The sequence below is a fragment of the Sus scrofa genome, chromosome 10, assembly GCF_054392235.1.
Source record: "Sus scrofa isolate SSC_HxYL_T2T_F1_AM1 chromosome 10, Sscrofa_HxYL_maternal_Yorkshire_Landrace_v2.0, whole genome shotgun sequence".
In the NCBI taxonomy this organism is placed as follows: Eukaryota; Metazoa; Chordata; class Mammalia; order Artiodactyla; family Suidae; genus Sus; species Sus scrofa.
In genome coordinates, this window is record NC_139392.1 from 69552429 (window position 1) to 69571038 (window position 18610).

The 18610-nt window shown below is 38.8% G+C and overlaps 1 protein-coding gene across 17 annotated transcripts in view; it reads right to left on the reverse strand.

Annotated features, from left to right (window-relative positions):
* The window catches only part of EPC1 (enhancer of polycomb homolog 1), a 111536-nt gene that overhangs the window by 21943 nt on the left and 70983 nt on the right, over nt 1-18610 (reverse strand). For all 17 annotated transcript variants that reach the window (XR_014817844.1, XR_014817842.1, XR_014817840.1 and 14 more), the window contains one exon: nt 9336-9495. Coding sequence is in view for 10 of the 17 variants with exons in the window: in XM_084980137.1 (XP_084836263.1) it covers nt 9336-9495 (160 nt within the window). In the remaining 7 variants the exon portion in view is untranslated. The remainder of the gene's footprint in view (nt 1-9335; nt 9496-18610) is intronic.

Below are 18610 nucleotides of genomic sequence, written 5' to 3' on the forward strand. Positions count from 1 at the left end.
ACCTACATCCCACTTCTAATCAACATTCCTAATTAAAATAAATTGAGAGTTCCTGCTGTGGAGCAATGGTTAAGGATCCAGCTGCAGCAGCTCAGGTTGCTGTAGAGATTCGGGTTCAACCCCTGGACCAGCACAGTGGGTTAAAGTATCCAGTGTTGCCAGAGCTGTGGTGCAGACCGCAGCTGCAGCTCAGATTCAGTCCCTGGCTTGAGGACTTCCACATGCCGTGGGTATGCCCAAAAATAACACAGAATAAAATAAATGAATATTCAGACTCCTTCATAGAAATGTCTATATGTTAACATCTCTGCACCCATTTTTCTTACAGCAATAGGCCCTCCAAAGATCTTCCACCATCTAATTCTGTTATTGCTACGTAAACAGATTTTGGAGATTTCAAAGCAGATTAAAACACTGACTACTGGATTAAACATCCTTGATTTCTTTCCCATAACAAGAAAATCCACATCTGTGTTGTTCATTAGGGAAACCACTAGCCATGTGTGACTAATTAAATTTCAATTAATTTAATTAAAAATTCAGCACCTCAGTTACAGCACCCACATTTCAAGTGTTAAATAATATATGCGGCTATAGTTTTTGTCCCAGATACTACAGATTATAAGAAAATTCCTATCATGGAAAGTTCTATTACAGAGCAGTGGTCCACATAGTTGAGAAAGCCAAACTGATAGGGACCAACTGTCAACTATCACTGGCAGACCAATGTTCTGCCTTAGGGTGTGTTTTATATATTTTTAGGGTCTCATTTATACATTACTATAAAATTTATTTTTCTTTAGATCAAATCACATTTACAAAGCTTGATTATTCATAAAAACTAAACAAGCTTGCCCAACATCACCTTAGTTTTGCACTATCAAAATACACTTTTAGTACGTGCTGTACCATCAATGACAGGTCACATGCAACAAACAGGGAACAGAATGGAGATGAGAAGGAAGATCCCCACCTGGGTGAGCTCTGTCTTTTCCACTGAAGTTAAAAAGTACCTGGGAGTCACAGTGCTCTGGCCATTGCAAGAAGCTTTTTTTTTTAGTTACTGCAAACATGTCTAAGATCTTAAAATACAAGGAGAACCAAATCTTGTTCAGATATAAAATACTAAAGCCCTAGAGAAAACGTAACACGTAAAAAAAAAAAAATCACATTAGGATTTCATTTATCAAAAAACCACAGCCAACGACTGAAGTGTAATTTGGCTTCAGCCAAAATGGCAGCTTCTAACCGACAGCTCAAACACAGCTGATAAAGATGTAACATCTTTATCATGGTTCTAGAAATTAGGAGTATCTTCGAATTTCCTGGGGCAAGTTACTGACTGTAGAAAACCTGGTCTAGAGACAAATAGGCAAATGAGCTGCCTCTTCTAATTAAGCTCTGCCAATTAAGATGAGACCAGGCTAGCCAATGACTGTTAAATATTGCAGCCATACTGCAGAAGCTGACTCCTTTTAAAATATTCAGATAGAGGAGTTCCCTGGTGGCCTAGTGGTTAAGGATCTGGTATTATCACTGCTGTGGCTCGGGTTTGATTCCTGGCCCAGGAATGCATGCCGTGGGTGTGACCAAAAAGGTAAAAATCTACAGAAAGTAAATCTAAACAAAAAGAATACACAGTGCATATAAATAATTTTAAAGGGGCTACAAAGTCCTACTGGATAGAAATGAAATGTACCTAAATATCTGTGTAACAAACACCACAGAATGGCTCAGACTAAGTGAGCATGGGTGGTATGGCCATAACTCCAAACAGTATTTCTACTTGATAGGAAACAAGTAGCGAAAGGGTCCATGAAATGGTACAAAATGTGGCTTAGGAACAGAATATAATTCCTGCCTGAAGGAAAAGAAGGTACACTTGGAGTTCCCTGGCGGCCTAGTGGGGTAAGGGTCCAGCACTGTCATTACTGTGGTGTGGGTTTGACCCTTGACCCAGGAAATTCTGCAAGCAAGGGCGGGGCCAAAAGAAAAAAGAAAAAAGAAAAAGAGGAGTTCCCGTCATGGTGAAGCAGAAACGAATTTGACTAGAAACCATGACATTGCAGGTTTGATCCCTGGCCTAGCTCAGGAGGTTAAGGATCCAGTGTTGCTGTGGGCTGTGGTGTAGGTTGCAGACAAGCTCAGATCTGGCATTGCTGTGGCTGTGGCATAGGCCAGGCAGCTATAGTTCTGATCCAACCCTTAGCCTGGGCACCTCCATATGCAGCAGGTGCAGCCCTAAAAAGCCATACCAAAAAAAAAAAAAAAAGAAAAAAAAAAGAAAAGGAGGTACACTGTTCAAGGGTGAAGATAAATTTGTCAGGGCAGGAATGGAAAACCAGTTTCAAGTCAAGCACTAACTCTCATGGATTGGTAATACCTACTTGCAAAGATCCTGAAATAAATTCTGGGCAGAGAAACTATTAATAGTGCTATCTACTATTGAGGTGGTAGATATGGGACAGCTTTGCTTAGACGTAAGAAGACAACGCTATCGAAGGCTAGCTGTATCATGAGATTCTTCAACTTCTTTATGTTATAAACAACAGAGCTTGGAGTAACTTCCAGAACATATTTGGGGAGAGTATACGGAGAATCCCAGATCTGAAAGATCTGAAATTCCAGATACAAGTCCTTTGTAGATAAAGTTCTGTGGTTGACAAAACAGATTTTACCTGTGAGAAAGTGGACCCAGAAGAGTAATGGGGAAAGAATGTATGTTGCAGGGCGGTGGAGGCAGGCAAGGGAAGGCGATGATGTAATCTTTCAGAATTGGCATAAAGACAGGTACAGCTGTTCTGAGAGGTAATAAAAAGTAGGTTCCACAAGGATCCGTTTTTTAAAAATCTTTTTATTTAGAAATCAAACTTATAAAAGCTTCAAAATAAAAGCAGTACAAGGAACACCTGCACATCCTTTACCCAGATTCATCTGCTGCTAAAATTTTATTCCATTTCTCATTTGCATGTGCATGTCCCCCCCGCCCCGCCCCCCACCCCAAAGACACACCCTCTCACAGTAATTTTTGAGCTATCAGAGGGTAAATTACATTCATGATGGCTCTTTACTGCTAAATACCACAGAGTGTGTTTTCTAAGAATAGATTCTTCTATATAATCACAGTACAGTCATCAACTTTATACTCCAATTTTGCCAGCTGACCCATTAATATGTAACATTTCCCACTCCAGCCAAGAACCAGTGTGGGATCAGGTATTACTTTCATTGTTGTCTCTTTAGCCTCCTTAATGTGGAACATTTCTCTGTCTTTTGACACTAATGTTTTCTGAAGGACATAGCCATCTCCCCAGGATTTTTTTTTAATTGACGTAGAGGTGACATACAGTTTAGATTAGCTTCAGGTGTCATTTCAGAATTATTACTATTAGCGCATTCTCCACTTGGTATCTCTTGCATTTTCCCACTGTGATTCGGTTATGTACTCTTAGCTGGGACACTGAACACTCAACCTTTTTAATCCTTTTTCAGGGTCTCACCCCTAGGGGCACACATGTACATCTGTTTCTCCTAAGTGGTGGTAACTGTGACCATCAGTCAAGAAACTGCCCAATTACTCCTCTGTGTAACTACTGTTTTCTCCCTCCCTCCCTTGTACCTAACAATCAGCTCGTGGGCAAAGTTTAAGGCCATGTAAACATCTTGCTCCTCATCAAAATCTCCTCTTCTACTGAGCACACATTGGTGATGCTTGTGTGACTCATGGTAATGGCAAAAACAATTTTCTAACTCCAGCCCTCTCTTTCCACTACCATTCAGCTCTTGGCATTCCATACTGTAAAACCATGAGAATACTCTTCTCTACCATTTATTGATCTATTGTCCGTATAGATTCATGAACTCCTACCTTTTCAAAGGTTTATGATTCAATATTGTGCTGAGTTATTCCATTGCTTGAACTGTCCCAGATTTAGCCAGTGGAAACTCCTGGGTCCTTTTGATATGCCTCTGCTGTTTGTTTGAGTGCTTGATTTCTGGGGTACCAACATGTTCCGCAAGGTTTGCTCACCCTGCCTCAGTCCGGGAATTAACTGTTTTCCCACATATTCTCGGTCCTATTTAATGGGGAGTGGATGAGAGCATAGGTGCTAGGTGTGCTTATTGCTAGTGAATATTTCTGCTTCTTGGCCCTAGCAGTGGATAGAACTAGAAATGCATATACTGTATACACACACACACACACATATTCAAATACACAAGACTGCCCCTTTAAAAAATATTTTCTTTGAGGAGTTCTCTCGTGGTTCAGTGGGTTAAGGATCTGGTGTTGTCACCAGCTTGGGTCACTGCTGTGGGACAGGTTCAATCCCTGGCCTGGGAACTTCCATATACCTCAGTTTAGCAAAAAAAAAAAGAAAGAAAGAAAAAAGATTTTCTTTGAGAAACAGCTGAATCTTGAGACCGTGCAAGGAAAGTGCAAGAGGGATAAAGAATTGTTTCTGCCTATTCTGGTCAGAACTGTTTTGTCCTTTCTTCCAGTATGAATAGGAAAAGAGGAGTCTTAGCTGTGTCATCTAGAAGCCTTACAGATCACCAATCAAAAGAGAAAAAACATTTAGACCCTTTGGACCAGGAGATGTTGAAAAAGTACTCTGAAACAGTCTAAGAAAGTATTCACAATCTAGAAGAAGGGGATAATGGTTTTATTGATTTTTAATTATATATATATATAATTAAAAAAATATATATATATATTAAGGGCCACACTGAAGACATGTGGAAGTTCCCAGGATAGGGGTTGAATGGGAGCTACAGCTGCTGGCCTACACCACAGCCATGGCAACTCGGGATCCAAGCCAAGCCACATCTGCGACCTACACCACAATTTACGGCAACACCAGATCCTTAACCCACTGAGTGAGGTCAAGGATCAAACCTGAATCTTCATGGATCCTAGTTGGGTTCGTTACTGCTGAACTCCTGGGCATAATGATTTTAATATGGGTTTCTTCCTTCACAGCTCTGACTATGATAAAAGGAAAAGCACATGACTTTATCAATTGATGCAGAAAAAGCATTTGATAAATTCAACAGTCGTGATAAAAATTCTTTTTTTTTTTTTTTTTTTTTTTTGTCTTTTTGCCATTTCTTGGGCTGCTCTCACGGCATATGGAGGTTCCCAGGCTAGGGGTCGAATCGGAGCTGTAGCTGCTGGCCTACACCAGAGCCAGAGCAACGAGGGATCCGAGCTGCATCTGTGACCTACATCACAGCTCACGGCAACGCAGGATCCTTAACCCACTGAGCAAGGCCAGGGATCAAACCCACAACCTCATGGTTCCTAGTCGGATTTGTTAACCACTGCGCCACGACAGGAACTCCCTAAAAATTCATAATACACTAGGAATAGAGAGGAACAAGAAAAATAAATATAGAACTACCATGTGATCCAGCAATCTCACTCGTGGGCATATATCCAGACAAAGCTTTCACGGAAAAAGATACATGCACCCCTATGTTCAGTGCAGCACTATTCACAACAGATAAGACATGGAACAGCTACATTTCTGTAGGTTGACAATGAGCAAGTGGAAACCAAAATCAAAAGTGCAAAACCATTTTCAATTGTTCCAAAGAACATAAAACAGGTACGAATCCAAAAAAACATGGATCTGTATGATGAAAATGGTCAAGTGCAAACGAAAGAAATCAAAGAAGACCGAAACTAGGAGAGTCATACTGTGGTCATGGACTGAAGAGTCAACACAGCAAAGATGTCAATTCTCCTTATAACGATCTGCAGATTTAATGCAATTCCAACCAAAATCTCAGCAAGTTTCTTTGCAGATACAAACTTCTTGTAAGATTTACAGGGAAAAGCCCTAGAAGACTGAAAACAATTTTGAAAAAGAAAAATAAAGGAGGAAGCACTCTCCCCGATGTTAAGGATTATTATATAGCTGCATAATCAAGACAGTGGTACTGTCTCGGGATAAACACAGAAATCAATGGAACAGAATACAGAACCCAGAAAGAGATCCACATCAAAATGCCTAATTGATGTTCGGCCAAGAAGTAAAAGCAATTCAATGGAGGAGGGGTGACTTGGTGCTGGAGTGATAGATACTGGGGGAGTGGGGGCTGGATGGAAAGCATGGTGACCTAAACCTCACATTCAGAATCGATCATACACTTAAATGATACACTTTTTAAAAGTAAAATTGTGAAACTTCTAGAAAAGGTCGCAGGAGAAAATCTTTGGACCCAGGGCAAAATAATGATGAATAAGAGGAAAACTGATAAGTAGATCTTACCAAAATTAGATACTTCTGCTCTGTGAAAGACCATTAAGAGGATGAAAAGATGACTTCACACAACAAAATCCTCAAAACTTAAAACTTAAAACAAACTAGGATATACAGATGGCAACCAAACACATGAAAAGACATTTAACATATTAGCCATTTAGAGAAATACAGGTTTAAAGTACAATGGGGTATAACTGCATACTTACTAGAATAGCTAAGTGATAACTTCAAATGCTGGCAAGGATACAGGAGAAACGGGATCACACAGCCACTACTGATGATAATGTAAAATGGTACAGCTACTCGGATATAGTGCAGAAGGTTTTTGTTTGTTTTTGTTTTGTTTTGTTTGCCACACCCATGCATGTGCAAGTTCCCAGGCCAGGGGCTGAACCTACAGTTGCAACCTCTGCCACAGCTGCAGCAACACTGGATCCTTAACCCACTGTGCCACAGGAGAACGTCTTAGAAGTTCTTGTCAAACTAAAAAAGGATGATCCAGCAACTACACCCATAGATATTTATCTCAGAGAAATAAATATGTTCACACAAAGATATGTACAAGAATGTTCACAGCAGCTTTATTTGTAACAGTTAAAACCTAGAAGCTACCGAGACATCCTTCAGTGGTGAATGGTCCAACGCGTGGTGTGCATGTATACTATGGAAGACCTCTCGGCAACAGAATGAATCAAACAACAGGATGAACACTGAGGATGTTACGCTGAGTGAAAAAAGTCAGTCTCAAAAGAATATATACTGCATGATTCCACTGATCTTACATTCATCAAGTGACATAAGGACAAAGATGGAGAACAGATTAGTGGTTGCCAGGGGTTCGGGGTGCATTTAAAAGGAGCACCAAGGTAGACTCTTGTGGTGATGGTTCAAGTGAGTGTCTTAATCGTGGTGGTGATTATACAATGCTTCACATGTCATTCTGTGAATCTATAATCATCCAAAACAAGACATTAAGAGAAATTCAAAGACAGCTAACACTAATTTAGCTACCTTTATTAATATTCCAATGTATACATCTTTCCAAAGGTGCACTGATTAAAATTTTTCCCCAAATAATTTACAATTCTGCTTCCATTTTATTACTATTACTTGATTATAACATCAGCAAAGTCAATGCTTCTTTTCATATAGTACCTTCTGACTTTTCTGACCACAATTTAATCCACTAGTTACCAATAAAACATGATCTGTCGATTTTGGCCATCAATAAGCAACTGTTTGTAAAACATGCATTCAATTTTTTTTCTGATAGTAATGAGAATGTAAATTAATGTAATTATATCTTGCTCAATCCTGCTTTAACCTTTTTTAATTTTTTTTTTAAGAGCCACACCTGCAACACACAGAAGTTCCCAGGCTAGGGGTCAAACTGGAATTGCATCTGGAAGTCCACACCACAGCCAGCCCAGACCACTGGAGTTGAGCCACATCTGTGACCTATGTCGCAGATTGCGGCAACAACAGACCCTTAACCCACCGAGCGAGGTTCAAGCCTGAATCCTCACAGATACTATGTCAGGTTCTTAACCTGCTAAGCCACAATGGGGACTCCTTCCTGCTTTAACCTAAAAGCGTGTATTTGGAAGATGACGTAGTCTATGGCTGTGGAATACAGCATGGTTCTAGCTGTCCTATATATAGGAAGGAGCAGCTCTGTGACTTTCACATGGTCATGCATTTCCAGAGAACTAATTTTTAGGTCCCAATATTGATTAAATTTGTTTAGAATGTCTATGTCTTATATGTACTTAAACACATGAGTGGGCAAGAAAACACACACCATTTATTTGGTTCACTTCAAAATAGCCTTTAATAAATTGGAAGAATTTTTTTTCTAAATGAAGTCAATACGATTAGGTACAAGTTAGAGGTAAAGATGAGAAATTATCACAAATTAAAAACATCAAATGCCAACTTTCCAAGTCAACTATACTCTAATAAAATTTATTTAAAAACTTATCAAGTGCCAACACAAAACTGCTAAGAGCCAGAGGGCTCTTACTTTTGGTTTTCATAGTCAAGAAATAGTAAGATTTATGCTTAGAATCCAGGACAGAAACTAGACCATACGGAGAAAAGGTTATATGAGTTAGAAAAGTAGTTAATAAATTAGGAACTGGGTAAAGTTAGTTTTTCTATATCTTTAGAAAGAACAATAAAAACAAAACAGATTTATAGGGAAAAAAAGTCCTGGAAAAAGTTTAGACAGGCCCCTGGAAAAGCTACTTGATCTCAAAGATCAGCAAGACAACAACAAAAACTATAGCAATTTTACCTTAGTAATAACTTTTAAGCTATGCTTTTTTTAAGTTGTCAACTACCTAGGGATGGAGTGAAAGAAATCTATTCTCTTAGGTCTATAAGCTCTCAGCTGTTCATCATCAAATGGGATCAGCTATCAAGGGATCATTTCCAATTAAGAATCTGTCACTACGAAGTGAAACAAGTTACCAATTAAAACACTACAATTTTAAAAAATGAGTAGAAACACAGATGGGGTTGGCACACTATGGCCCGTGGGCCAATACTGGGCTGCATCTGTTCTTGTCAGTAAAGTTTCATTGGAACACAGCCATGCCCATTCGCGTATGTACTGGCTCTTGCTGATCTCCTCTTAAATGCAGAGTAAAATAGTTGTGACAGAAACCGAATGACCCACAAAGCCTAAAATACTTACTATATGATCCTTAAAAGGAAAAGTTTGATGACTTCTGACTTATACTAAGAAGTTCTTTAAAGCAATTAAATTACTATTTCTGAACAGTAAGAAAATGATTTCTACATCCAAGGCATAGTCTTCATAAAACTTGTCTAAAGCAGCATTAAGATCCCATATTGAGATGAAGCTAAACATCTAGGATGAAAATGCTATCTTTTGCAAGGCAGAAATCTCAGGCAATTTTAAAAGGTCAAAATGGGCTCTAATAACTCTGATGCTGGTCAATGAAACAGATACTGACAATGGCCTTGGACAGATAAAAATCTGTCAAGAATTACATTAAAAAGATCATATAAAATATAATTATCAAAAGAGAAATTACTTACGCTGTATGTGAATGAGCTGCTTTGGCATCTTAAATTCCCCAGGATATATAGACTCATAGTAAGCAATATTACTTTCTGCCTCTGGGACTGGTATAACCATATTATCCCTCTTCTCGCCATACACCTGCTGTGCTGAAATAGCCCGCTGAAGATGGTGTTCCTGAAAAGACAGAAAAATAGGTCAGTTTATGTATTAGAAAACTACCAAACAGAACATACAGCCTTATGAAGAGGTTTCAGTAACTGTGCAAGGATGCTGCTAATAATACAGCTAGTGGTAAAAAAAACATTTTAAGCAGAAATAAGATGATTTTGCTAGATATACTGTCTGTTTCCTCAATTTAAGAATAAGTACTGGAGTCCCCATCATGGCGCAGCGGAAATGAACTTGACTAGGAACCATGAGGGTTGCGGGTTCGATCCCTGGCCTTGCTCAGTAGGTTACGGATCTGGCATTGCCCCGAGTTGTGGTGTAGGTCGCAGACACGGCTCGGATCTGGCGTTGCTGTGGCTCTGGCATAGGCTGGTGGCTACAGCTCCAATTAGACCCCTAGCCTGGGAACCTCCATATGCCGCAGGTGTGGCCCTGAAAAGACCAAAAAAAAAAAAAAAAAAAAAAAAAAAAAGAGTAAGTACTATGCCAAAACTGAAAATTAAATGAGTTCAAAAAGTTGACTAAGACTGTTACTGTTTGCATTTTACAATTTTTGTAAAAATAGGGTTATAATATTTAAACTTACTACATGAAAAAAGCAAGCTACACATAAAAATTTTTTATTGATTCTCATCACTTACACACTTTCATAAATGTCATATGAATCAACTGTATGACCTTTACAGGAAGGGTAAGAGATTATTATCTCCATTTTTAGTTGGAGAAACTATCACAGATCCAAACCTGGCTTTTGTCCTGAGTAATAACCTTGTGAACTTCCACAGCCCATTTGAACAGCAGTAAAGTACAAGGATTGAAAGCACAGGCTCCAGAGTTTGTAACTCCTGGCAAGACACTTCATTCTTCTAAGTCTGCTTCCTCCAGTAAGAGAAAAATCAAATCTACTTTATGGGGTTGGAGATTTACATAAGATAAATGTGCATTAGATGTTTAATATAATGCCTGGCACACAACAGGTGCTCAAAATAAGCTTTGGTTTAGTCACCACACAGAAAGATTTTTACCAGTTTGTGATGCCACCAGCTGCCATAAAAATATCTGTTAGCACCCACCCCTATCATCAAGGAATTTTGGTAAACATTTCATTAAGTTTAAAGTAGGTTTTTTGTTGTTGTTGTTTTTGTTTTTGGTCTTTTTAGGGCTGCACCTGCGGCACATAGAGGTTCCCAGGCTAGGGGTTGAATTGGAGCTGTAAGCTGCCATCCTACACCATGGCCGAAGCAACACCAGATCCAAGCCACATCTGCAACCTACACTGCAGCTCACGGCAACTCTGGATCCTGAACCCACTGAGCGAGGCCAGGGATCAAACCCACAACCTCATGGTTCCTAGTTGGATTTGCTTCCACTGTGCCATGACAGGAACTCCAAAGTAGTTTTTAAAATACCACATAAGATACAAGTTCAAGGAAGAAAAACATTCCAAAAGTATGAAAAAAAACTCCAGCCCTTATAAGTAGTCTCTGTTAATTTTACATATGGAGATAGAGATATATAAATCCACAGCTAGGAGTCTACTATGCAACGTTCAGAGCTTTATTCCTAGGGCTTTGGTCACTTGTTATATCCTGGAGATTTTTCCATACTGATACTTTTACTACATTCTTTGCAACAGCTGCATTGTATTCCACCATGTGGATGTACCATTACTTATTTGCTCAGACAATGATAGGCTGCAAATCCTGTACTACTGTACGTAAGACACCTTACTGAGCCTGGGAAAGCATCCATATGACAACTACAGACGGAAGTGCTCAAAGGATATATGAAGTTATAACTCTCATTGTGACCACTCCTGGCAGTAACTTCTTAGTATCTCTCCAATTTTAAAATCACACGTCTTGCAATGGGATCCTACTATATAGCACAGGGAAATGTGTGTGATTGGGTCACATTGTTGTACAACAGAAGTTGATGAAATGCTGTAAATCAATTATACTTTCACAACAAAAAAAACCTTGAAAAAAAATCACACATCTTGTTATTTACTTTTGGCTGCACCTGCAGCACCAGGAAACTTCCAGATCAAACCCATGCCACAGCAGTGACAATGCTGAATCCTTTACCTGCTGTACCACGACAGAATTAACCCATCATTATTTTAGTTTAATTTCTTTACAATGAGTTTTTCTTCCCTTAAATGCTGCTGTTTGCTCATTTCAAAAAGTGCTGCTTTCCCTTTTCTCACTGATGTTAAATATGTGGATTATTTCCTTTCCAACATTAAGGAAATCAGCGCCCATGTAATTAATTTCACAAATATTTTCCTGAAACTTCTTTTGTTTACCTTTGTATGTGTGAGTCCTGGTACCTTTTTTTTTAAAAAAAAAAAGATTTTTATTTTTTCTATTATAGTTGATTTACAATGTTCTGTCAATTTCTGCTATACAGCAAAAGTGACCCATTCATACCTATATTATACATATATATTCTTTTTCTCACATTATCCTCTATCATGTTTCATTCTAAGTGACTAGATATAGTGCCCTGCGTTATACAGCAGGATCTGATTGCTTATCCACTCCAAATGCAAATAGTTTGCATCTACTAACCCCAAACTCCCAGTCCATCCCACTCCCTCCCCCTCCAGCTTGGCAACCACAAGTCTATTCTCCAAGTCCATGAGTTTTTTCCTGTAGATAGGTTATTTTGTGCCATATATTAGATACCAGATATAAGTGATACAATATGGTATTTGTGCATCTTTCTTCACTTAGTATGAGAGTCTCTAGTTCCATCCATCCATGCTGCTGCAGATAGCATTATTTTGTTCTTTTTTATGGCTTAGTATTCCATTGTGTATATATACCACATCTTAATCCATTCATCTGTCAATGGACATTTAGGTTGCTTCCATGTCTTGACTATTGTGAATAGTTCTGCAATGAACATAAGGGTGCACGTATCTTTTTCAATGAACATTTTGTCCAGATATATCCTGAAGCTTGACTTCAGATTTTGTTCATTTTTTTCCTTGCAGTAAAGTTCTACTAGTTAAATTTATTAACCTTTTCCTTTATGGTTTTGTCACTCCTAATAACAGGTTTAAGTTGTATAGTCGCAAACTAGGGTGTGTAAACAAAAACTCAATTTGATTTTGGCTTCAGGCTGCCCCATGACTCCTAGGAGCTGGTGTGAAGTCTGACACAGGGCACTTTTGAGCCTGGCTGGGAAGCACAGATGTGCTTTTCTACCCTCAGATACCCTCAAACACCAAGAGAATTTTTCTTTGCCCTATGTGCCCCCTCCCCAAACCCTCACATCAAATTCAAGGAGGCAGTGAGGAAGGCAAGGCACGTTATTCATAATGTGAATTTTGTTCTAAATCCATTAGCATTTCTCTGTGTAGGTGAACATGTTGAGAGATGGGTTATCTTTTTCCTTTTTGTCTTTTTTTTAGGGCTGCACCCGTAGCATTCTATGGAGGTTCTTAGGCTAGGGGTCCAACTGGAGCCGTAGCTGCTGGCCTACACAACAGCTACAGCAACACCAGATCTGAGCCTCATCTGTGACCTACACCACAGCTCATGGCAACACCAGATCCTCAAACCCACTGAGCGAGGCCAGGGATCAAACCTGCAACCTCATGGTTACTAGTCGGGTTTGTTAACCACTGAGCTACGACGGGAATTCCCTATCTTCTTATTTTTGTATCAGGAGAGCTAGCCAGCCAGCAAGCTGTCCTAATGCCATGCATAAAATTATCCACTCCCCTTAATGACTAAAAATGTCCCTCCCTTTATCATAAATTCCACTTGTATTTGGGAATATTTCCAAGTTCTTTTTCCCTACTCAACTGCCTCCCATGCCCGTATTTAACATGTTTTTAAAAGCAGCCTCAAGCTATATTTTATTATCTAGCACTGACTAGATATTAAATTCCTCACAATTCCTTTTCAGAAATTTCCTGGTTATCTCATTTAATTTTCTACATGAACCACAGTGAAAGTTACTTCCTAGGTGTGAAATACAACCAAGCCGTTGGGTTTCTGCAGGCACTACAGCATGCTGCTGAAGAACATGCATTTGCAATCAGGAGTGCTCGGGTACTGAATGCTGGCTCCATGGTTTACCAGCCCTATGACTTTGGGACTTGGAACAATATGAACAAGTTTTATCACCTATAAATGTACTTTATGTACCGCCCATGTGGAACTGTGGTTAAGACAAAATGCCTGGACATACTAACTACCCAAAACATGGTAGCAAATGTGTACCTTTCATTTTCCATGTTTATCACCAACTGTGTTCTGGAGGAAGATTTTTGTTTATAGCCATTTTTCTATACCGTGAAATCAAATTTTTGTTCATCAGTATTAAAGTACTTACTGCTTTAAAAATAATCTTATATGTTTTTTTGTTTCATAAAATATTTGACATAATTTCCTCACAAGGAAACTAGGGACCCAAGATGCATATTATATACAACAAATAATGGTTATGTTCTTCTAAGGCTTGAAAATCACTCCTCAAGAACTAGTATGTAATATAACCTTTAAGTTTCCTATTTACTATCTCCCCATGTATGTCTGAGGACTCGAGGACAGAGGGATCCCCCCACACATGCCAGTGGCTAGAGCGTGGTAAGTGAGGGGTGCATGGGGGTTGGCATCAAGTCACTCAGAGTCACAGGCATGTGAAATATCTGACCTTGGACTATGAGCAAAGTGGCTGAAGGGTTTTAAAGAGTATCTTGGCTGCTGTATAGAAAATGGACCACAGTCTAAAAAATGGAATATGCTTGGCCTTTAAATGGTTCAGAATAGTATTTAATGAAACGGAAAAAAAAACATCTATTAAGTAAAAAGACAGATCTGTAAACTCTATGTTTAGGATATTTGTATTTAATCTTTTTTAAAAGAAAAAGGCATAACTGAACACATGCACATATAGAAAAGAGTCTGGAAGTAGCTGAACACATAGGTAACAAGCCTTCCCTCTACATTCCCTTATTCTTTTCCTTGCTTTATTTTCCCACAGCTCTTACCATCCTCTGACAGGTCATATGCTTGATTTGTTTAGACTGTCACCCCTTCCTGCCCACCCCAACCTAAGCATCATGAGGGCAGGGATTTTTGTCTATTTTGTTCACTGCTAATTAGCCACCCCAAAAAAAGTGCCAGACACAAAGCATGGTGCTTAAATATTTGAATAAATGAATATGTATGTATGTATGCATCTGGGTATATACATACACATGCAGAGCACACAGACGCATGCATGCACACATGCATTAAAGTTTCAAAGTATGTACACCAAACAGGTCACAGTCTACAGGTGGTACTACTTTGAAATACTCTTCTATACTTTTATTTTCCTTTTTTTCCAAAATGTAATTCTTTTTGACTGAAAATATTTAAGTACATCTCACCACATGATTTTCTAAAAAACAATTTATTGAGTTCAGTTAAAACCCTTCCCATTTAAGTCAGATTAGTTTAACTAAAGCACTGTACTCGCAGCTTTCCAGGTAAGAAAGCATTTTTAAAACCCCAACAATATACATCTATTTCTAAGAAAAAGAACATTAATTATGCTAAAGTAACATTAAATTTTAAATGAAAATGAGACTTTTGCTTTAAGTAGGAAGATGTAAAATGGTCGAGTAACATATGAAATAAAATAAGATGAGCTAGGAATTCAATTCAATAATTATCAGGAGTTAACGAATCTGACTAGCATCCATGAGGACGCAGTTTGGATCCCTGGCCTCACTCAGTGGGTTAAGGACCTGGTGTTGCCAAGAGCTGCAGTGTAGATCACAGAAGTGGCTCGGATTCTGTGTTGTTATGGCTGTGGTGTAGGCTGGCAGCTACAGCTCCGATTCAACCCCTAGCCTGGGAACTGCCATATGCCGCAGATGAGGCCCTAAAAAGCAAAATAAATAAATAATAAAAAATCACTGAATATCTTGATTAAATAACTAAGATGATCCAATGTTAATTACAATTATATAAAAAGTTAGATGTTCCTGGAAGATAATAGTATCTGTCAATGAAATTTTTAAATAAATCTACTTGTAGACTGAGCAGACAGCCTTCCTAAGCTGTGACCACTGGAATACTTAATTTCAAATTATGAACAGGTAGCCCAATAAAGAGTGTGACCATTTAAAAAAAAGATTTTTAAACTTCAGGACTGAAAGCTTATTTTTTTTTATTTGTTTATTTATTTTTTACTTTTTAAGGCCCTCACCCGGGCATATGGAAGTGTCCAGGCTAGGGGTCAAATCGGAGCTACAACTGCCAGCCAACACCACAGGATCCACAGAGAGGCCAGGGATCGAATCAGCATTTTCAGGGACACCAGTCAGATTCGTTTCTGCTGGGCCACAACGGGTACTCCAGGACTGAAAGCTGATGTAACCTGCAGTTGCTAATGAGGAAAGGTACAGTCATTCCAAATCTATGACCAAAGAAATCACTTTTTCAGAAAGTGTTAATTAATAGCTCATAGAGAACTTTTGTAATACAGCTTGGGAAATGCTGGTACAGGACAATGAGAGATACAGGGCAGGACATCTGGGCTTAAAATCGCTCATTAATTAACTTAGTCTGTATTTACTGAGTGCCAACTATGTGCCTGGCCTGGAAACACAATGGTAAATAAAGTAGACATGGTTTCTGACACCGCAGTAGGAAGGACAGATACTGACAGGCCTACAAATGAATACATTGTAAAGCATGATAAGTGCTCTAAGGAAAAGTACAGTGTGTCAGGGGAAATCTAAACAGGTAAAGTATCTCAAGGACAGCCCCACTGTCACTAGTGCAAAGTGATATTTAAGCTAAGAGCTGTAGGAATGGGAGAGAAAAGATTATTGTAAGAAAATAGCTAGTTTGAAGATCACTTACCAATTTGATACCTTAGGGGACCAAAGTTTCTTTATATTATAGGATATTTACAATAATTAGTTAGGCTCAGTTGCAATTTAAGAGTTAATCACCAAACACCAAGTACAATTCCCATTTTTCCATGAAATAACAGAGGCATACCCTCTCAAATCAGTCTGGTCTTACAGGGAACAAAGAAAAACCAAATACGCTAAAGAATTCTTTAATGGTCAATCTTACATAAAATGGAATCCGATGAACCATAACTTATGACTAAGCAAGTAACTTTGAAAGCCTCTTGCACTGAAAGTAATTATAGAAAATGTTGTCTATACACAGCAATGTGAACAATAAAAGAGGGTCAGAAAAGACAACAATGATTTTTAGAAAGCTCAGAGGCAACTGCGGCACTGGGCTCCAAATAATCCCTTTTCTTACTCCAGCCCAAGTGCGTTAGAAGAGTATGGGTTTTAGAGACAGAGGCCCAAGTGAGAATCTAAGGGTCCCCATCAGCCCTAAGTCCCAGCAAGTGGCTCTGCTACTGGTCTTTATTATTTGTAATATACATTTTTTTTAACCCATTTTTCCCTCTTTTCTCTCAAGCAATGTTTTTTTTTTTCTTTTACTTTCCTCTTTGTTATTTTTGCGCATACCTAGAAAAATTCTGCCTTTTCAGGAGGCTTTTAATGGTCACTTTGATAAGTGCAGAGGTAGTTAATGCAAAGTGGTTAACTAGTTATAAACAGGGCATATATCACTATACCTAAGGAATCAGAAAATATCATTTTTATGATTCAATAAGAATGACATTAGCTATTTATAGATAAGATCTATCTGAAGGGACAGTACTGTGCATGTGTCCTAAACATCTGCTTTGCGCCTTTGCCCACACAGATGGACTACCATTCACCATATGCCTTCTCCCTCCTCCTCCAAGAAAATTCCCACTTGTTCTTCAAAGTCTGGTTTATAACGATCTTTCCTCTGCTTCCACCATGCAGAACTGGCCCCTTATCTAGATGCTCTATTTAACAAATCATGCTGTAATCATTTATTTGTTTACATACTGATCTCCAAACTCTGAGCTCCTTAAGATTATTTGCCATGTCCAACTAACCTCCAGATCCTTTTAAAAGATGTATTCTCTTATAGTATTGGAGGACTCGAAATTCTTTTATGGATGTGGGCTAAAATAGGATTATTTTTGTGATCTACACAGCATTTAGTACTATATTTTTTCTTGATTGCAGATATTCAATATTTCATTATAGAAAAAAACGAGGAGTCATCTAAATAAAATACATGGGGAAAAAAGCAAAAGGTATTTCTACCTGCTCTACTGTTAAGTTCTAATAAATACTACCAAGCTAGAAAGAGCTATTCATGGTTAAACCGTGCAAATTTCTAAACAAAGATTAAATTATATTTACTTATTAAATATTTAATTTAAGCAAATAAAACTAAGCCATAACAACAATTAAGACTACATTTAGGAGTTCCCGCTGTGTTGCAATGGGATTGGCTGCATCTCTGGAGTGCTGGGACCAGGTTTGATCCCCTGCCCTTCATGGTGGGTTAATGATCTGGCACTGCCACAGCTGTGATGCTGGTAGCAACTGTGGCTCAGATCTGATTCCTGGTCTGGGAACTCCATATGCCACATTTAGACCTTCTGGGATACTGAATTAAAAACAGCTTATTAAAAGCGACAATAATGTAAACAATTCCTTATGGGGAAATAACTGATGACTAATTTGTAAAAAGCCACTTAAGAAGTTGAAACCCCTGATTATTTATGCATGGAGAGCTAGACTCCATTGCTACCGAACAAAAGGGCTGAACTGAATCACTTTCTCTCCTGTTTCCTAAAGAACTGAACCTTGGTGCCTGCTTGGGAGCCCTGCACCAGCAAGTGCTCCCTAGTTCCACATCCAAACACCTGCCTCTTGCCCGCTCATCACAGCAGCCTTCTAACTGGTTTTCCTGCTTCCATTCCTGTCTGTCTTCATGGGATAGCCAGAGCAATCTGTCAATATACAAATCAGACCATGCCACGCCCACCCTTCCATTAGAATATTCCAGGTATTTCCCACCCGACTCAGAATAAAAGCCAGAGTTCTTAAAACTGCTTACAAGGTCCAACAGGATTTGCAGTGCCCTGTCCTGGCATCATTTACTTCTTCCCTCCCTCAGCTCTTGTCGCACTAGATTCCTTGCTCTCGGTCAAATGTACAATAGCTTGCTTCCTCACTTTCTTCAAGTCTTTG